The sequence below is a fragment of the Balaenoptera physalus genome, assembly GCF_965194825.1.
Source record: "Balaenoptera physalus genome assembly, chromosome: 18".
Lineage (NCBI taxonomy): Eukaryota > Metazoa > Chordata > Mammalia > Artiodactyla > Balaenopteridae > Balaenoptera > Balaenoptera physalus.
The window spans coordinates 11,693,925-11,715,900 of NC_138899.1; the positions used below are offsets into that span (position 1 = coordinate 11,693,925).

The 21,976-nt window shown below is 43.0% G+C and overlaps 1 protein-coding gene across 24 annotated transcripts in view; it reads left to right on the top strand.

The window, feature by feature from the left end:
• Positions 1-21,976, top strand: part of DOCK9 (dedicator of cytokinesis 9) — a 324,890-nt gene that overhangs the window by 169,133 nt on the left and 133,781 nt on the right. For all 24 annotated transcript variants that reach the window (XM_082434573.1, XM_082434572.1, XM_082434576.1 and 21 more), the window contains 2 exons: positions 4,296-4,412; positions 21,678-21,767. In XM_082434573.1, coding sequence (XP_082290699.1) covers positions 4,383-4,412; positions 21,678-21,767 — 120 coding nt within the window. In that variant the 5' untranslated portion in view covers positions 4,296-4,382. The remainder of the gene's footprint in view (positions 1-4,295; positions 4,413-21,677; positions 21,768-21,976) is intronic.

Below are 21,976 nucleotides of genomic sequence, written 5' to 3' on the forward strand. Positions count from 1 at the left end.
CATCATCAGTCTTTAACAGAAATGCTGGCTTATAAACTCTCCACAGGCGTGCCATGGTTGAGCATTGGTGAGCACAGACCCTTAACAAGGCAGCCTGGAGAAGGAAGAGTTCTGATTGATAGAAGACTAGGTTCTAGCCCCGTCTGCTGGCTACTTGGGACGCTCAGGCAGTCAGCTCAATTTGTGATCCTCAGTTTCCAGCCTCAGTCAAACGGAGTGACATTTCCATGCCTACCTTTTAGTGGTGTTAAAAGATAAACTGAGGCATATTAAACATTTCAAGAGTTTATTTGAGCAAAAATCGATTCAAATTGGGCAACACCCAATTCCCAGTGGTGGGGAACACTCTGATGATAGGAGCTGGGGAGAGACTTAACATAAAGAAAAGTGCAGAAGCAAAGAAAGGAATAATTGATTGGCACTAGCGTGAAGCCTAGTCGGCTGTTTGCGCTGGGTTGTCCTTAGTGTTTTGATTTCATTAACCTTGAGGTATATACAGGCTTACATTTCAGTTTGCTTACGTAGACTGCCACCTCATTGCATTAGAGCCACCTCAGACTGATGGCCTCCTTCTTTAATTAATTTAACAGTGGATTAAGTGTGATCATCTGTGTGAAAACACCTCAAAAATTAACAGTGGCCCACAAAAGCAAGGTAATCCTAATACCTACAGTGTTATATTAAATACTGCCAAGATACCGTCAGGGGAAAACAGTAGTTCATCTAATTAACAAAAGCGTTATTTGGTATGCTAAATAGCAAAACTGATTTATATAACTGAATATGTTACTGATTTATATAACTGAATATGTAACTGAATATGTTTGTTGTTTTCATTTACTAAACCTTTAAGAAATCCAAGTTCAGTCAAATGGTGGGAAGTGTCATTAAATGCACTTAAGAAGCTGTAAACATTGTCTGTATCAGTCCAGAGGCAGAAAACACATCAGTTGATTGAACATGGAAAATTAATATAGAGAATTATTAAATTGGTAAAAGGGGATCAACTACTAGGGAGTAAGTGTAATGCTAAAGCATGGGTCAGCAAACTATGGCCCGTGGGCCAAATCTGGCTGTTGTACTGCCCCTCCCCCTGCCATGCCAGTTTTATTGAGATGTTGACGTAACATCACTGGGTTGCCTGTTTTTGTAAATAGAGTTTGATTGTAACACTGCTGTGCCCATTTATTGACTACGGCTGCTTTTGCTCTGCAACAGCAGAGTTTACTAGTTACGACAGAAACTGTAAGTCAGCCAAAATATTTGCTCTCTGGCTCTTCACAGAAAACGTTTGCCAACCCCTGCCCTAAGAATACAAGCCTAGTCTATCCAGGGAGCAGAGACCCAAGGAAAGCACAAACTTGGAAGAGCTGCACAACCCCCGCCTGACCCCCCCCCCCTCCCCCCGCAGACTAAGATTCAGGCCTAGGTGGAGGGAGTGTGGCCCTGGTCTCTGGACAGTGGAGAAGTCAGTCTGCTGAGGATCTGCGGGCTGGAGGCTGGGAACCACCTGCTGGGGTGCCTGTGCAACTTCTGCAGGGTGTGCGCCCCTGGGTCTCTCCCAGAAAGCCCCCAGTGGCTGCTGGGCTATAGGAACAAAGCAAAAAACCCAAAAACCAAGGAACAATTCCAGAACACTGGAGCCTGAGAAAAGCCCCTTTCTCAGCAGTGTCCCCGCAGCACCCTCTGCTAACCAGGGCTAACACTGCGGCAGTTTTCTGAGAAAGCAGTCTGACCTTACCCTGTGGCCTGGAGGGAGTGGAGCTGATGCTCTGTGCCGAGGGGCTGGAAGGGGAGGTACCCAGCTGAGGATTCCCCTGGGCCAGCTGGTGCCTGTGGAGGTGCCCAGGGCTGCAAAACTAGGTCACGCGCTCTGGGCTTCGCTGGCTGCCGTCATGTGCTGGACACGATACGGGGCAGGGGAGAGCGCAGTGTCTGTTCCAATCTGCAGTCTTTCTCCTTCTGACCTCCTTGTAATGGAAGTTTAGCTGTCAGAATCCTGAGCTCTGTCACTGTAGAAAGCTCTGTGCCTTTTTGGATTTTATTAGGAATATAGTCATGATTCCTAAAGAAAATGTTATTGATTGTGACATTGATCCATTTTGCCAACAAGCACCTGTAGATTGATTACTATATACAACATAACAAACTAAAATAAAGGAAGAAATGATTGAAGTTGAATTAAAATATTTTGGAGAGTACTTTTATTTTCTGTGTCAGTTCTTACTTAAAAATAATTACTTGTGTAAATCTTTTTTTGGCCTCTTTTGAATGTAAAAACAGTTTAACATTACAAATATTTTAGAGGAAGAAATTACCTACACTTTCACAAGATAGCTTTAATTTTTTTGATTGTGTATATTTTTAATCTCCGTCCATAAACGTGTACTATTACCCAATTATAATAATTGTGCACTTGTTTGAGCACTGTGTTTTTTCCTCAGCATATCATGACGTCATGTAGAGTCTACTTAAATCAAGTAATTGAAGTTAAATATGAACATTTTATTCTTATATTAGGCAGAGCAAGCTGACTGCTTCGTTAAGAAACTTGAGAACCTCATTGGCATAACACAGTAGATGCTTTAGTTCTTGTTCTCAGGCTATCTCAGTGCCTGTTTCAAGCAGACAGCCTTCTGCAAGGTGATTCAGGATCCAAACTCCTTTCGTCTTGGGGCTTCACCCTTTCCTCAGGCCTCCTGAGTCCACTGCTGGATCCTGTGCATGCTGCTGGCACAGGCTGCTTAAACAACAGATATTTATTTCTCATAGTCCTGGAGACTGGGAAGTCTAAGATCAAGGCACTGGCGGATTCAGTGTTTGGTGAGGGTCCACTTCCTGGTTCGTGGATGCTGTCTTCTTGCTGTGTGCTCGCATGGTGGAAGGGACGAGAGAGCTGTTGGAGGTCTCTCTTATATGGACACTAATCCCATTCATGAGGGTTCCACCCTCATTACCTGATCACCTCCCCAAAGCCTCATTTCCTAATCCCATTATTTTTCAAGATTAGGTTTCAACATATCAGTTTTCAGGACACAAGCATTCAGTCTATAGCAGAGGCTTTTATGAGCCAGGCTTGGCAGCGACCACATCCCTTCCAGTCACACGCCGTTGGCCAGAAGACAGTCGCATGACCACACTAACCATGGGGAGGCTGGGAAATGTAGTCCAGCTCTACTTGGAAGGAAAAGAGACAGATTTTGGGAACACACAGAAGACTCAGTTACAATTCCCAATTTAGATGGCACATACCAGATGTTTCTAATATATTTCCTATCTGTATATGAATTGTATTTTAATATATAGAGGATTTGTTGAAATTGTGTTATCAGATGATTTTTTTATTAATTTCAAAAATAATCTTGCAGTAAGGAATTTATTGATATAATGAATTTACTTCTGATAAGTGTGTGTGTGCACGCACGCGCGCGTGTGCCTTTTTTAGCACTTGGCACACTGTGCTGTAGTTAGCTGAATATGTGTCTTTATCCTCGACTTAGCCCGGTTAGTGCCTTGCACGTGGGAAGTGATCACTGGACACTGTGGCCATGACTAGAACTAGATGAGATCTTTACTGAGAATAACTTTGGAAATAGCTAGAAAAGGCATATTCCCTCTTTTCTTTCCCCAGTTGCTCGTTGCCTCTTTCTTTGGATTAGTGCATGCCAGTGGTGATCATCCTTCCCCCCTGGGGGCCACCCACAAGCCCTGGTTTAAGTACTTTTTTTCCCTTGCTTGCCTGATTTTGATCCAGCTCACATTTCTCTATGTTTAGGTGTTGCATATGTAAGTGTATAGATAGTTCAGGTTAGACAGGGATATTTTGAGACTCAGAGATGAGTTCCATAGAGTTTTATATAAAATAGTGAGCGCTGGGTATTGCTTTAAGCCCAGGGCCAAGAAGAGATGGTCATGGCTGGAGCTGCTGGCCTTCATTGCCAGACCATGGCTGGACCTCCAAGCAGGGCAGCTCTGGCAAAGCTTAAGGCTTAGAAGGGGACTGACCTAGCCAGGGGTGACCCAAGACGTGACTGGAAGTTCCACCAGCCTCCATAGCCTCCTTTGTGTTTAAGTAACCAAACAAGCATGAGGACCATGAAGTGTTTTCTTTCCTTTGAAGACAACTTGTTTCACTTGTTTCTGATTCTTCCTGATAGCAAAACTGATACACTCTCATTGTAGAAAAGTTGGAAAGTATAAAAACATGTAGAGTAGGATGTATAAAGTTCTTTAGTCTTAAGAAGTTACTTTTATCATATAAGAGTGTTCCAATTGCTTATCTTTTTACCTTCTAGGCCAAACCAAAGCTGATTGAGCCACTCGACTATGAAAATGTCATCGTCCAGAAGAAGACACAGATCCTGAACGACTGTTTAAGGGAGATGCTGCTCTTCCCTTACGATGACTTTCAGGTAGGTAACTTCTAAGTGTCTGTAAATAGAGCCGTGTGGTATTATTTTTGCATATATATGTGTATATATGTGGGTGTATGTGTGTACACATGCAGATATGAATATGTTACATATGTATGTGTATGCATATGTGTATGTGTATGTATGTACATGCATATATGCAAATACATGCATACACATATGCATAAACACACATCGTATATGACACAAATATTTTTTCAAGTGTGTATCTTTTATCTTGAATAGAAGTGCTATACTCTGGGCTAATTCTGTAGACACAAGTGCCTCCTATGTCTTAGGAAATTTGTTTGAAGAGGTATTTAGGGGTTTTGCCAAGTGCCTTAGAGTCTTAAGGATGGGATTTGCTCGGAAGCAGTGGAGGATTTTGCCATGCATCCTTTTAGGATGTCACTTTGGGAGACTGCCTTGAGAGAGGCCCTGAACTGTGTGTGGGCTCATAGAGAAGAGTTTGGGGGTTCTGACATCGAGGAATGTCCTAACATTTACCTCACTGATGCAGTGGCAGGTGCTGTTTCTGGGAGCTCAGTAGCTGCCAGCAGGGGACTCAGCACAGCTTCTGCTGTGAACTGCTCTAGATTGTTGCTTGAAGCCTTTCAGACGATGGCCTGTGGCTGAGTGACCCACAAGAGCTTTGAGCCACTGAGGAGTGATAGAACCCCAGTACCGTTAGATGCCTGGCAACCTGGAGTCATCTCTGTCTTCTGGAGATTCCAGTGACTGCCCTTGATCTCCTGGGACTTAATCTTGGCACTTCCTTCTTCTCTACCTGATGCTGTTACCATCCAAGACCTGTCTTTTGTGAATTAAACTGCCTTATTTTTTTTTTTTTAAAGCTTCCTTGATTCTTTGTTGTTTAATTTTAAAAACTAGTACATACTTGTAACAAACAAACAGGCACTATTGAAACACTTGACATTAAAAGCCTCCCCTACCACTTTCTTTTTAATCCCACTCCCCAGAACATAACCTGCTATATATGCAGTTCCTTATGTACCGAATTGTCTTTAGAAATTTCCATGTTAATGACAATTGTTAAATTATATTCCTTGAAGTTTTCTTTTTCCCACCAAATTTAAAAGCTTCCAGTTTACAACAAAGGTGAGAATTTTCACAAATGTTCACTTTTTCTAACTTATTAGAGACACATGTGGGTAAAATGATTGCTCTTTAGTTCTTTCCTGAAAAATAAGGAATGCCGCGGAAACGGAATTGACTGTTAGTGGGATGCTGCTGCCAAAGCACGTTCTGCTCAGAAATGGCTTCAGATCACGCCGCCAAATACGATGCCTTGAAAACTTCATTACAAGAGTAGACTACCTAGCTAAGGGATGACTAAATGGAAACCTCAGAATGATGCCTTTTGTTAGCATCACGTGTTAGCATGAGAAGCTAAATCAGATGATGACAAATTGTACTCCATGCTGACGTATTTTTCCTGTGGTGTGCTCTGAGGAAGCTAAAGGTTATCTCAAGTTTCTCTGAGCATGACGTATGTATTCTTCTTGGTATCAGTCAGAGTAACAAACTTATTTCGAGTTTTGCAGCCTGGAATGCAAAATTGTATTTGCAAACCTGAGATAAAATTGCTTAAGAAGCAAACAAACCACAGAAATAATATACACTTAATTTAATTTCATCTTTTATCTCACAGACAGGGAACCTGGATGTTTAAGCATTTGTAGAAACAGATGATTGAAACTTTGAGAAAAAACTCCTTTGTCCCTTTTGCCTATAACAACTTCTCTGGGGATACCAGACACAAATATTCTAGGAACGGCAAAGAACTCACTGACATTCTGCTGGCCAAGATTGAATGAACAGTGTTAAGTTCTGTTTGGGGGAAGTTTTTTCAGAGATTAAGGAGCTTGAATTTCAGCTTTCATCCCCATCACAGTAATTGTGATGAGGCACAATGAAGTTTGGATAGTTATTTTTTTCTAGGAGACTCCTGTATTCTAATCCAGTAAGGTTATATGCTTTCTTGCTAAATTGTCTTGATGATTTTAATAACTGTCTAGTTAGTGGACTGAGCCAAATGTCTTAGTGATGTCACAGATTCCTTCTGTCTGTCCCTGCATTTTTAGGCAGAATTATTATTGTACTATTAGAGGCAGAGGGAACAAATTAGATCAGGGGAAAGTATTTTACTTCGTATGGAAAAATGGTAGCAAGTTGGTTAGGAAATGGGTCAGATAGTGAGCAAAATGCATAGTGGGGTTGATTTGCAATCCTATACTTACTAGTTAAACAATATTAGTTACCTGTTAAGATAATAGAATTTGGTGTGAAGTCCTGTCAACTACATTCAAAATGATAATTTACGAAACTATAGGTGAGCATAGTGATGATACGTTTGTACAGGTCGCAAGTAGACCCGTGTTGGTATTGGTCAGCCCCTAAGAGCGTCTGAGTTCTCTGAAAATGAGCCTTATGGAGATAAGGTTTGTTGTTGGGTGTACTCGTCTAAGGTGGGAGAAGAGTGTTTAAGACAAAAAAACCCGAGAGACAGAAAGTCAATGTGAATTTTAAAAAGACAAAAGGACAGTTCTCAGCTGTCAGAATATTTATGAAGTGAAGTTTTGTCTGCCAAGATGGGGGTAGGAATACCGTGGCTCATATAGACTATGCTTGTTTTTTTTCAGAATCAGACCCTGGCGCTTTGGGGTCATTCTGTCTCTGCCCTGGCTTTATGGTTCTCCTTCCTGGCAATATCATCTCTTCTTTCCCATCCTTCTAGAACGTTCTCACCCTTTGAGGCCACTTCAGATCCCCTGTCTTCTGAAGTTGTTCAAATCCACAGTAATTTTTTCCCCATTCTCTTAGTTCCTCTAATACTTATTGTCTACATTGTGTACATGAATACCTAAGTGCGTTGTCTAGAGCTTTTCAGTAATGGCTTCTCATGCTTTTTGTGTTCAAGTGTCCCCACCCGTGCTGCGGCCCTGAGGACAGGGTTGTGCTGGTGCCTCTGTCACCTCCCTCCCCACCCATCCACCTCCACATCCACATGACCTCTGCATGCTGGATGCCAGGCTTGGGTGCTTCTGGCTTCATATAAAATCTGTAAAGTTATTATGAACATTAATTAGTTAGTTTTCTTTGATTCATGAAGTGACTATGAATACCAGTGAGCACATGTGGAAATGCCAGTGACTAGATTTGTAAAGCTTTTTGCTGAGCCAATGATTTGGTTTGGTGGAAAATTAGGTAATTTTTGAAATAAAAATAAAATGGAAGCGAAACAGTCATAAAAGGAGCACACTTTCTGGTGACTAATGGACCTTTATTGTTCTTAAAGTTTTGTGGCCTCTTCAAGTTTACTTGGCAAAACTCTGAGAACTTACTTTTCCGTGGGTAAATAATAGGTAAACTTTAACAGGCAATTAGACAGAGATGATAACCTTTAAGATTAAAATGTTTTAGATCAAGAAAGGTTAAGTTGAGGGACTTCCCTGGTGGTCCACTGGTTAAGACTCTGCACTTCCAATGCAGGGGGCATGGGTTTGATCCCTGGTTGGGGAACTGAGATCCCACATGCTTTGTGGTGAGGCCAAAAAAAAGAAAAAAGAAAGGTAAGTTGGCTTTATTGCTTAAGAAATGACAGATCTAAACATAACTGTAAATAATGCCCAGGGCTCCTCCCTTTCCTGTCAGAGGCACAGAATTCGATGTGAGTCTGGCCATTGATTTCCAATCAAGGTTCTCCTCCTTCAGGTGGAAGCCTTTTACTGGATGATACTGTTGGTGGTGACATTCTTAACTGCTGGCATCAATCCACTGAATCTATAGCTGGCTTTTGAGCTCCTTGTATCCTGGCTTGTTACACAGCTTACTAGTGTTTGTGCAATTTTATAAAGTGATAGAATATGGAAAAGGTAGTAAACAGTAAAAAAGGATGTTGGGAGGCATTTTATGGATACCATTTATATTTCACAAACATTAGACTTTGGAGTCTGATATAAACTAACAAGGCATAGAGTTTATATGAAAGAAATAAAGAGAGAATGTCATATTCCGCTTCTGGGGATATACCCAAAAGAATTGAAAGCAGAGACTCAAAGAGATACTTGTACATCCATGTTCCTACTGGGATTATTCACAATAGCCAAAAGGAAGAAAAAACTCAAGTGTCCATCGATGGGCGAATGGATAAACAAATTGTGTATATGCATAATGGAATATTATTCAGCCTTAAAAAGGAAGGAAGTTCCGATACATGCTGCAACATGGATGAACTTTGACGACATTACGCTAATTGAAATGAGTCAAAAAAGGACAAATATTGTACGATTCCACTTGCATGAGATACCTAGAATAGTCAAATTTATCCAGACAGGAAGTGGAATGGTGGTTACCAGGAGATGGAGGAGGGGGGATGGAGAGTTAATTGTTTAATGGTTACAGATTTCAGTTTTGCAAGATGAAAAGAGTTCTGTGCATGGATGGTGGTGACAGCTGTACAGTAATGAGGATATTCTTAACGCTACTGAATTGTACTCTTAAAAATGGTTGAGATGTAAATTTTATGTTATAGACATTATACCACAATGAAGAAAAAAGAGCAGGATGTTACGGGATTTCTGTGCTGTAGAGACGTGAAATTGTTGTCTTCCTGCAAGTTGTGTGAGAAGTCAGGGCAAGGAGTGACTCTCAGGTGTTCTTCCTACTGACATTTCATGGTGTATCATCAATGTCAATTCTCTTTAGCAAGAGAATTTAAAAGATGGGAAAATTATTAATAATTGGCAACTCTAGAAATTTTCACTTTTGGAAATGTTTAGATACAGGAGAATCCTAGAGTGTTCTCAGCATTGTATTGAAAAATGTGGTCAATCCATTTCCCTTTAAATAACATCCTGATTTTTATTTTTCTTCTGTTTCTTTTCCTCTTCTGCTTACATGAGACTGATAATGATCTACAAACCACTGACCTGAAAAGGAAACCAGGCCCCGCTACTTACAAAGGGCCTGGAAGTCCCTCATCTCATTTCCCATCTGTCCTTTTGAAAAGAAAGAATTTTTTTTTTTTCACAGTGTTTTGTCCTTACTTTTTATTATATGCTGCCAAAAAATAATCTCAATACTTTGTTTTGTGCTTTTTATTGGAAAGTGTTCTTTTGATAAAGTTCCTCAAAATTTTTATTGGTCTGCATTCAGTGGCCAACAATGTCAGTTTCTGTGAACATTGTGGGTTTTGGGTTGTTAGTTCATGTCTAGGATTGAACCTACCTGAAAAATCTGGATAAATAATGTTTCCAAATTGACGTTGTCCAGACCTTCAGGAGATGAGGATTTTAATTCCAGGTCAAGAATTCTGCCTTTTACAGAAAACAGTGACAGGTCATTTTTTTTTTTTTTTTATCATCAAGTATGTCTTAAAAAGAAAAGCTTATTTTTTGGAGAGCACTGATCAGCTGAGTTGAAGAGTGTATTTATTTAGCATATAGAGTTATACTCTTTGTGCAAAGAGCTCAGACAGGGTTCCTGCTTTCGAATTGCTCAGAACTTAGGAGAGGAGATATTGAATTAATATTAATCGTAAGAAGGAGAATATGACCACTGTCATGACAAATTGAATCCCATGGGAATTTATTCTTGGAACATTAAGTTTAAGATAGTGGGACGTCCAGGTGCTGAGTCCTTAAAAGTGGTTGGAAATGCAGAAGTCCAGCCTAAGAGAGAAGCCAGGGTTATCAGTCTGGGCTCACCCGCAGAGACGTGAGACAGCGGCCACAGGGACCGAGAGCATGAGAGTGCCCTCAAGGGACTGAATCTTGGGGAACATCTTCACCTAGGAGGAAGCGGGGGTGGGAATCAGATACAGAAAGTGGGAAAAGGACCAGGAAACTGTGGGGCCCTGGAAGGGAGTGCGAGGAGTTTTGAAGAAGGCAGGCAAAAAGAGCGGACGGCCGTGCGCTCCTGCCACTGGCGTGGGAGAATGGTCCTCGGAGTTGACAGCTAGGGCATCGTTCCCTGTGATGGTCGTTTCTTGCCGGGGCTGAAGAAGTGAGCGCGTGGGGCACAGAGGTTAGCGTTAAACGGTAGCAGAGAGAAGGGATCATCGTAACTCAGAGCAGTTAATAGGAGGTTTTATCGGGACTGAGAGAATGAGCTAGGAAGGGAAGTCCAGGAATGAGGAAGAGATTGAAGATGCAAGCTATGGGGGTGCATTTTGAAGCAAGGCTCTTTAGGGGGCCCTGTGGGGATGGAATGAAGGGTCTTTGCAGGAAGAGTTCAGGAAGGAGAGAGAGTTCTGTCTCTGAATAGGAAGGAGAGGATTGGGTATTTGAGAAATTTAGAGGCAGATTGGGCTGAGGGAGCTAATGTCAGGTTGGCCCAGGTGAAGAGCAGCCTGGGGGCGAGTCAGGAGGGTTTGGAAAGCAGGCTGCGGGGCTTGGGATGGGGAGGGCGTAACAGTAAGAGTCATCAGTCAGTACCCCCACTGCTGTAACCGTGGCCACCGCCCTCATCCCTTCTTACCTTGGTTAATCCTATCAGGGCTTCCAGATCCTATCCTTGCCCTTCTTCCTGTCTATCCTAACAGAGTAGCCAGAGTGATCTTTTAAAAAGTAAGTTTCAAGGTAGATCCGATGACCTCACTCAGGGAAGTCTTACTGTGGCCATGATCTTGTCCACCGCATCTCTCTGACCAGTCGCCTCCCCACTCTCTGCTGCAGCCACACTGGCCTCCGTGGGGCTCCTCTGTCACTCCAGGCAGCCTCCTGCCCCAGGGCCTCTTCTCAGGCTGTTCCTCTTCCCGGAGAGTTCTTTATTCAGCTCTCACTCACCCACTGCAGGCCTTTCTCCAGTTCTTACTTCTCCGTGAGGCCCTTGCCCGCTGCCATGCCCTCCACCCTCTTGGCATTCCAGGTCCTCTTTACCTTGCTTTGTTTTCTTTCTTCCTCACCATATCACTTACCTGCTTCTAAGATACTCACATGTTTATTGTTTATTCATGTGAACCCCGTGAGGGCGGGGATCTCAGTCGTATTCACTGATGTTTCCCGAGCACACAGGACACATGGCACAGAGTAGGAATTCAAGAAATACTCATTGAATGGAAGGAGCGAGTGAGAGAGAGAAAGAGAGAGTGAGAATGTATGAATCACCAACCAAGAGCGGGCTCCTTCCACCGAAGATTTTGATTAAATCAGCCTTGCTGAGAATGTTAACAGCTTGAGAACAGAGAAGAGAAAACAAAGGATGGGGGTTAAGAAGGCAAAGGGGTGGGCGTGTAGCTGCCGGACCCAAGAACGAGGAAGCTGAGTCCTCATGGCTCTCGGCTGCTGGGGAGTGTTCAGAGGTGGATGTTGGATGGGGAGGAGAAGACACGGGAGGACCCTGAGGATGAACAAGCAGAAGTGCCTGGTGTGGGGGAGTTGGAGGGATGGAAGGTGGCGCTGGGAGAAGGGGCGTTGCCGTGTTTGTGATCCCACAGGTGGAGTGTTGGGTAGGCAGCGTGGAGTGTGGGCGACTGTGGAGGGCCCACAGGAAGGGTGAACTGACATGTGTGAGCACTGAATAGTTGGGTAGAAATTCAGAAGATTAATAGGTGTGAAAATGTTCAGCCCAACTACCAGGTCTAATGATTTAAATGATACATAAAATCAAACTGAAATAAGAAGTAAGTTATGGGTATAGCTCCTCAAATGACTATTTTGAACATTTAATCTAAGCTCGACATGGATCTTTAGGCCCTTGGAAGGTATGTATTGTAACCTTTCTTGTTAGAAATGCAACAGGAAAAGAAGTGATTTAGGAACCTTGGTCATTATTGTTATTACCTTGACTGTTGCATTTGTTCCTTAATTTGTTAAAACCTTTGTGTTCAGCTCACCCACTTTAAAGGAATATCAGCCTTGGAAGTATGCCAGTTCAGTGTTCATTTGGTGAAGGGGAAAATTGCTTTTGAAAAACAGCTTCTATATCAGATTCTCAATCAGAAAATACAGAAATATATTGAAGAACCATAATTAACTTTGATTTGTGCCATCCTTTCTAAATGAAGGTAGCAGCCTTGTAGGGTAGGAGGACAATCTGGCCGTAACCAGCGAGGTTCAGCTGATGTGGCACCCAGGTGGGCACTCTGGTCTTCCTCACTGCCCACGGGTGTACCTCTGGGTTCCTATGCTCTGTACAAGCAGAGGAGGCCCATTCTTCAGTGGAGGGTGGCCCATGCCGTGCTCCATGGGATGCAACTCTAGGGGACATGATTGATGTGCATTCTTTGTTCTCCTAGGGAGCTGGGGCGTTCATACAGAATGCGGTGTGATGGTGCCCCAGCAGCTGGGCACCTCAGGGAGCTGCGGTGCCTTTTGTGAACACCATTGGAGTAAAAACTTGTCAGGTTGATTTCTATGTTTACTAGCACTTTAGACATTTTCTTCATTTTTCCTCAAGACAGCCCGGTGAGGGAAGTAGCTCTTCCCTGCCCCCGCCCCCCGCCCCCACCATACCGGCAATGTATGACATGATTTTTGTTAGAAACACCATGCAGTGCTTAGGAAAACTTATGATCGAGTGGGGAGTTGAGATTACCTACATAAATAACTAGATGAAATAAAACACACACACACAAAATGTTACCTTCATAAGTGAATCTGAGATTTTATTCTCTTCTCAGGTAGAATAAAAGAAATTGGATGAGTCTAGTAGTCCATTACTGTATGCATGTTTTCCCCATATCAGGTCACATTTTCTTTCCTTCCTCCCTCCCTCCCTTCTCTCTCACTCACTCTCTTTCTTTCTTTCTTTTTCAAATTTTCTTTGCTTTTTAAAAATAATGTTTGCTCACATTTTAAGTAGGTCAGAGAGAACAATAAAGGTTCTACAGTGAGTGGAATTGGGTAAGCACAGACCTTATGTGTAACCAGTGAGGGGTAGAAGGACACTTTTATCTATGTGATTCATGTATATGTCTTAGGTTATTAAACACTACTTACAGGCATTGATAGAGGAAGATTTGAGCCAAGATGAAATCTTAAGACAGTGCAAGCAGTGGAGATTTATTTATACCATATCTCTAGCATTCACTGAAAATCATTCTTTATTATAGTTATTTGTAACTATAAGACTTTATTATTTTCTCCCCAAATAGAAAATAAAATCTCTATGAGAGTGGCAAACCATAGTTGTTGGTTTTTTATTATAAACCATAGTTTTTTGAAAGTTCACCTTTGCATTTGTGATGTTCCTACAACAGTGCTTAATTCGTGGTAAGCATTTAATATGTTTTGAGTAAATGGATGGATTTGAGATCTTGGCACCAGCTGCCTTTGAGGTCGTAAGAGCACAGCTCAAGATGGTGGATCAGGGGAGTAGAAGAGAGGGAGACATGTTTGCATGCAAAAACAAAACCCAAAAGTCCTTCAAGAAAAAGAAAACCTGGGTTTTGGCCTCAGAATCATCAGATGCCATTTAACATATTACTAGGCACGCACTCTGTGGTTCCTACAACCTGAACGGGTCCTGCTGTGTCCATACCTCTGGCTTTTCCTACCGGGGTTTCCCGGCAGAGCCTGGGCCCTGCCGAGTGTCCTGTGTGGGTTTGATGGACCTTGCATCAGCAGCACCCTTGAGTGTGTGCCTGAGATCCAGTAAGGACAAATTAAGGGAGTGCCGTGAAGTCCCCTGATGTCAGAAGTCCTCCAATCAGGACTTCCCCATCTGCTTAGTATTTTATCCGCAAAGCATAACCTCTGCTCCACTGTGTTTAAGACAGGACTTTGCCTGGAGTCCCAGGCTTTGAAGGGCTGCTCTGAGCAGACCGTCCTGGTGGTGCTGGTAAACGTGCAGAGGGGCTTGTGTGAAATTATCCTTGATGCACGAGCGAGGCCTTACGTGTGAATGAAGGCATGTGCCTCCCTAAGGCAAGTCCTGAAAGGAACCTTCATTGGGATATTGAAAGTATATAAATAATGGACATGTTTTAACGTGAAGCATATTCAGTATTCACTACGCTAGGTATTCGCACAAAGGTATGGTGTTTTTAACAACTAAAATTGCATTCTAAAGAAGACATAGAGAACCATACACAGACAACTAGAAAATGAAAGAAGCTACACTTGCCTACCCCTTCCTCAAGGCTCTGTTACCGAATAGAATGGTAGTTGTTCTAGACACTAGGGCAGTGGCAAGACCTGAGATGTAGTCGTCTGGGTCTAGATTTTAGCCCCAGGTCTGTCTGTTACTAATCTGGGTATTTCAGTAAGCCATAAACCTTCCTAAAATTCACCTTTCCTTTTTTTTTTTTTTTTTTAAATGATGCTCCCATGTAAATTCACCTTTCTTAACCTGTAGTTCAGAGATAACATTTGCCCTAAAATTGGGGTTCTCATTAGATGTGTGAGAATCCAAAGAGATACCACCATTCAAGGAGGCTCTTTGTACACTCTGGCTGATGTCTGCCAGGTAGCAGGGAGGGAGCTGAGTGACCAGGAGGCTTAGTGGAGTCTTCTTCCTCTCCTCTAGGTAACATCGTTTTATTTTTGAGGATGGCAATTTTTAGATGCAAAGTCATATGATGTGGAGCAGGCTGAGCCCCCTACTCACAGGGAAGCTGGACCTGCCACGTCTCCACTCAGGTGGCTGCAAGGCCTCTCCTGGTTTTCTGGATAGCCACCCCCGTCCTCACCTTTGCAGTGATATTTAAGAAGTGATTAGAGGGACTTCCCTGGTGGCGCAGTGGTTAAGAATCCGCCTACCAACGCAGGGGACACGGGTTCGAGCCCTGGTCCGGGAAGATCCCACATGCCGCGGAGCAACTAAGCCCGTGAGCCACAACTACTGAGCCTGTGCTCTAGAGCCCGCGAGCCACAACTACTGAGCCCACGTGCCACAACTACTGAAGCCCGCGCACCTAGAGCCCGTGCTCCGCGACAAGAGAAGCCACTGCAACGAGAAGGCTGCGCACTGTGACGAAGAGTAGCCCCCGCTCGCCACAACTAGAGAAAGTCCGCACGCAGCAACGAAGACCCAACGCAGCCAAAAATAAATAAATTTATTTAAAAAAAAAAAAGAAACCAGCTTCTCTGTAATACCAAACACCTCCCCCCTCCCCCAGTTGATGAGTCTGGTCATTAAGGGTTTTGAACATTTAACTTATTTAGTTATAATGACCAAGCTGTTATGTAATACATAATTTGGGGGGTTTTCAAGGTAGCAGAATGAAATTTTTATGACTGTCAAAGGTCTACTGACATTTATGAATGTACATATATGACACTTTAGGAAACAGGACACTATGCAGTGACAGAGCTACCTGATGTCTCACCAGTTGCTAAGACACTGTCTCATTCGGAGCCCCAGGTGATTCCATTTAAAAACCCCGACTGCCCATTCATTCAGACATTCATGTTAGGCCAGATGTTATGTAAGGGTGCTGGAGAAGCAAAGATGACTAGCACAGTCTGAGGTTCTTGAGTCTGGTAGGCGATGCAGCAAGGTTTCTGAGTAATTTCCGCAGAACTGCGCGTGTGCCGTGTGCTGCAGGAGGTGGGAGTGAGCAGCCCCACAGCCAGGCACAGGGGCTGCTACGTTAGGGAGTCAGAAGTAGCCCGCGTGCTGGAGGGTCAGAGACGGGCAGGAGAGGAGTCCAGAAAAGTCAGTACCGCGGGTCACCAAAGGTCAGGTCATGCTGAGGAGTCTGGACTTTATTCTCATGGCAGTGGTGGTGGGGGTCCTTGAAAGAATTTAAGCTGAGGCATGACGCTATTGATAAGAGTTTCAGAAAGATGACTGGCAGCTGTGCAGAGGGCTGGTTGAGGGAAGGCAGACATCCCCGTCAGGGAGGGTGGCACACTGAGGTTCACACAAGAGCCCCATAAATCAGTGCGTTGTCATGGGGATGTACAGCAAGGCAAGTCCTTGACGTCACAGGGTGATGCTGTTGAGGGAAGAGAGAGAGACAGTTAAAGATGGAAACCCGGGCACGCGGCAGGGGCTAGTGAAGAGCTGTCAGAGAAAGGCAGAGAGGTGTCCGTTTCTCTGCCCGTATTAGGCTCCGTCCTTGTAATGTTTTAGTTTCTCGGGAATTGTTTTTTATTAAATCCCTCCAGAAACCTAAGTGGACATCTTTCTCTGGACCCTTGTCTTGTCCCATGCCTTGTTTGTTTTCTTGATTATTAGTGTATTAAACATTGAGAGTCCTCAGGAAACCGCTTCCCTGGAAATGGACTTGTTTGATCTTCATGGAACACTGTGGGTCTGATCTCTGCAGTGAGATGTGGGGAACGCCCTGTGTGGATTTCAGTTTCCAGCCTAGCTTGGAACTGAATCCTCTCAAAAGCGAGGCATCTGCTCTGAAACAAATGCATCTGCCAGATATTTGGAAAGGTCCCATTATTGCTGTGCTCAGTAAGTTGCAGCAAAGTTCCCAGCCTTGTCTAAAGTGAGGTTTAATACTGCGCGGGATACAAAACGTTTAATGTACAGACATGCATCCAAGGGGGCATTTCCAGCAGATTCAGAGGGACCTAGAGGCAGAGGAAGGAGGTGTTGAGAGCCGTCTGTCTAGACGGGAGCAGTTGAAAATCCACTTGGCGCAGCTGAGCATGATAAAAATTCAACCCAGGGCTTACTCTTCAGCGAGGGAGATGGGCCATGCCCGAGGGATGCCCGCCTAAGAGCTCAGTCTTACCCAGACCGCCTGGGCTTTGATTTCTGCCACATCCACTTGCCTCCCTTCACTGTGCCTTGGCCCCTCCTACCCTCACTCCCCAGGCCTCAAGGCCCATCTTAGAGGTAAGATGGCAGGAGCCTAGGAATCCCTTCTCTCTCTCTGTTCTGCAGCCACACCTACTGACCGATTACTGAGGAGAACCCTCTTCACCTCTTCTGTGTCTCAGCTGGTGCACTTTGGCCTCGCCTTCCTTCGGAGTTGTTCTGCTTAGGACACCCGAGGAGCAGCCATCTCTGAGCTCGCACTCCCTCCTGGGCTGCCCGTGATGTTTGTTTTCTGTCTGAGAACGGACACTCCCTGCCCTGTGCTCCTTAGAACAGGAGAGATGGGGAGAGTCCTTGTAGATCCGCACAGCTGGCTCAGGTTACAGCCCACCCACTTCTCTGGGATATTGTCTCCAGCTCATTGTTCCTGTGTCCCAGGGGAAGGGTGGGCCTTTTGTTTCAATGTCTGAATTGTAAGTCCTATAAAATATGATATTTTAGACACCCAGTAGATATGCATACTTCCCACCAGGAATTAAGAGGGTTGTTTTGTTATAGTTTAATGCCCATTGTAAAGTGATTAATACAAAAAATCTGGTGCCTTATGAGTTGAGAGGATTAGAAAAATAAAGAAATGATGACACAAAAGAACATCTTCGTTAAGACTAACGCCTGTATTTAAGTCTACACAGTGAATCTTCCCTCCTTTTAATCCAATTCCTTTCATAAAAACACATTAAAACAATTCCTTTCATTAAAAAAGTAAGTGAGGTAATATGACTATAAATCAAAAAAGATACAGAGTATTCATCTTTTTTCTGGATGTCTTTTAAGTTTTTAGTTTCTCACAAAGCAATTCGTAGCACGCAGATAATAAACCACTTGTGTGAGAGAGGGAGACTTAGAATTCCATGGAACTATGGAGTTTTTAAACCACAAAGGAAACCTAGAGATCCTAGAAAATTCTGGATGTGGAAAGTTAAAACTTTCCTCCAAGATTACACAGCTAATTGGAGGCAGAGCTCAGATGAGAACTCAGGTTTCCTGGCTCTCAAGTCCAACCTCTTTCCAAGATCACTTCTCAGATTCTTCCATAGGAAGTTTAATTAAATTATGTGCTTCACATTGCTTGTGGTTTGAAACATGAGCTTCTTGGTATCCCAGCTTCAGTGGGGTCAAGGTAGCGCGTTAGCCAGCACCCTACGGAGGAAAGACAGAGCCCTGGCCAGGTTGGGGGCAGGAAATTCATTAGTAAGAGGGATTCCAAGTTAAAGCTAAAGAAACAGGGCCACAGCAGGCCATCAGGGAAGAGCAGTGAGTGGTGAAGAAGAGGGGCAGGAAATGCCCGGAAGCCCCCGGGGTTGTGCCCAGGTGAAGAAACGTGGTACCTCTGTATGTTCCCTTTAGGGACCCTGCTTCCCTGGGCTGAGCATCCCACATTCCTGACTACGGCTCATAGCCATTAAAGTGACCCCAGTTTTTGGAGGGAATCATTTTAACCAAGAGGAAAAAAAAAGTTTTTAAAATAAAAAAGGCTGTATTTGAAATTTGTCATCCTAACTAGGCTTGGAGAAAGTCGTAAATTGTACCCTTTATATTCGGATCTGGGGGCACCTCTGCATTTCATCAGTTCATTCCATTAAAAAAATAAAAGTCCCATAAAGATTGGCCTAGGCTCTCAGGTGTCCATGCATCATTACATAAGTCCTTTAGAAGAGGACTTCCCCTTTTTCTCCTCCTTTTGCCTAAGTTACCTTTTCAATTAGTCCTAAAATTCTGTGGAAGGCCTCATAAGACTCACACCCATACTTGGCCAGGGTAATTGAGGATTTCTGTGCGTCAAGCACTGCCAGTGTTTAACCTAAGAAACAACATTGACTGAAAATAATTGACTCTATTATAGTTGCTAGAAGAAGGCTTCTATTTTTAAATTGTATTTTGTACTGTGAGATTTATATCCCAAAGGATGTTTGAGATGCTAGCTATGTTTAGATTTAATTTTCAGATCTTAATCACGCTTCATAGTGTGCACTGCTTTTTTCCCCCTACCCCTTGCAGATGTACAGCTTTTTTAGTAGAATGGAAGTAATTTATTTCCAAACAAAGGGATGGGACTGATGTTCTTTGAATGTCCTCCTTGATGATGATTTATATAAGGTGGACACAGACCCATCTTTTAGCAGGAATATGATTTTAGTTAATAGGAAAGTAGGAAAGAATATCACAACCATGAAAAAGAAAATTAAGCTCACATTTGAGAAAAGCTTTAGTGTTCATTGAGTATAAATCTGCAGGTGTTGATTTGGACATTGTTATAAGCCAGATAAATAAAGCTACAGAAATGTAATGTGAATCGATTTGACATACAGTAGACTATTACCTGACTGTGACTTTTAATACATAAAATATATGGAGAAGTTAAACAAACCAGAATACCATTTAATAATGTGCATTGAGAACTAGAATTAATAAGCAGATCAGAATACATTCATTGGCTGTGTGTTCTCCGATTAGGAAGAGCCGAAATGGGAATTATAATAAACAAGTGGGTTGGTGAGGCTAAACTCAAAGCAGAGGGAACAAGAGGAAAGACCTTGGCAACTGGTGACATCAAACAGTGACTCCTCATTGGAGCCAAGTCCAGATGTCCCCCAGTGGGTCACAGCCTGATGGATCCCAGCCTTTCCTATTAAATGGTGACAAAGACATTGACAGAATTGCTTTGGTCATACAAGCCCTGTTCTTTCTGTTGGCTCATTCTTTCCCTAGTTAAAACCATTGACTAGGCTATAGGTTGGTGCGGTTTTAGAGGTGTTTAATTCAAGCTTAATTAGAGTTTTAGGCAGTTTTTTCTTTGGCGTATATTTTTTTAATTCTAGGACTTAATGGGTTTGCTTTTTATGTGTATGCAAAAAGCTAATCTCATCTATTATGACTTGATTTTGTTATTTTAACTTTCTAAGGGTAGGCTTATCTTCACATTTCTCTTCCTTTTTGTACTAAACACAACTTGTACTCATCCTGTACAGTGTAGCTTAAGCATCTTTGCCTCAGTGCACGTGAAGAAATAGTGCACAAGAATAGTCCTATTTCTTGACCTGAGCCATTTCATGAACATTTTAAAAGTATGATAATTAGTTTCAAAAAATCTTGATAGACCCAAATAAATCAAGATAAGGACGCAGTAAGTGGAGGTATAGAATGTTTCCTTCTTTGAATTATACATAATTTCTTAATTCCTCTTTACTGGTATACCTGATTCTTAACAGTTTTGACAATCTCTTACAATCAATGTTTTACTTTGAAGCTTTTTGAATAGATTATGCCTCCAGTGCCTACTGTCATTCATCTCTATGGCATTTCATGGAACCAGGTGTGTAATAAGGGTCACCATTTGTGACTTTCACAAAGAAGCCAAGAGCCAGGGTGTTGAAAGCCCTCGTGGAGGAGGCTGAATGAATTAATAATTCACCTGTGAAGGACTTTGGTAGAGAACAGAGTTCCTTCCTTCTCTTCCTTTAGAATAAGGAAGCCTTATTCTAAAAGTAGGATTTAAGATTGCTTTCAAAGATGGACACAGTGCAAGCAAAGAGTAAAGACAGGTGAAGCAGACAGAACGGGGAGACAATATGGGCAGGAAATAAGATTATTAAAAAATGTTTGCCCTGGATTTCTTCCCCTGTGCTGGAGGAGGAGGGACCACAGATCTGACCCCAAATTTCCTCCAATCTTAGGAAGAAGAAAAACAGATGGGATAGATGCTGGGAGATCCCAGCTTAGTAATTAGCCTTAGGAACAAATGGGATAGATTCTGTCAACAAGCTGGTTTCTTGTGTGCTGTTTTTATAACTATGATCTGTTAATAGTATCCAAGGATTACAGTCCATGGGAGAAAAAATCTAGAACATTTCCTTCCTGAAGCCCAAGGCCTAGTTAACTCGAATTGACACTACAGTCCCTACACTACAGTGTTAATTAGGGTAGATGTGTTGCTGCCTAAAGTCATGAGACATTTTATTATTTAGAATAAACATTTAAGCCTCATGAAACAGGAGCAGTTCTCAGTGATAGGAGGGAAGGTAGTGTTCACAGTCATAGATTCAGTCAACAAATATTAAGGACCTGCTACGGGTCCCACTGGGGATGTGGCAGTGAATAAGAACAGTTGTAAAAGGCAGTTAAGAGATGGATGTACAACAGTGTGAATGTACTTAATGCCCCTGACCTGTACACTTAAAAATGGTTCAAATGGTGAACGTTACGTCTGTTTTACCACAGTTTTAAAACTGCCGCAATCCAGGCAAGTAAGAGGCAACGTAGTGGGACTAGATCAAGCACGTGGGGTGGGGGAGTGTTAGGGTCTCTGAAAGGGGCCTCTTTCCTGCCTGGAGGGGTCCTTGGGCCCGTGATCCAGAAGGACTTGGGAGCCACTGCCCCCACCTTTTGAAGTTTAAGGAGCCAGCTGGAGTCTGAGGTCCACGGGGTGCGACTGCAGAGGAAGGGGAAGGGCCCCACTGCCCTGGGAGGCTGGAGCCTTTCTGTTCACTTAACCGAGTCGTGTCCTGGTGCCTTCCTTCACAGACGGCCATCCTGAGACGACAGGGGCGGTACGTATGCTCCACCATCCCTGCCAACGCACAGCAGGAAGCTCAGAGCTTATTTGTTACAGAGGTAATGTATTTCTTCTATGTCTCCTCACCTTTTAAAAATTTCAGTGATATTTTTAAGAAAGTGTCAAAGAGGTGATTACATTTTTATGATGGAAGTTAGAATAGAAAAATAATGTGAAGTTTTCAGAGTCTGAAACTTGGACAGAAATGTTAACAGGGGTCAATTTGATGACAAAACATGAATTCTGCAAAACTTATCTCATAGCCTTA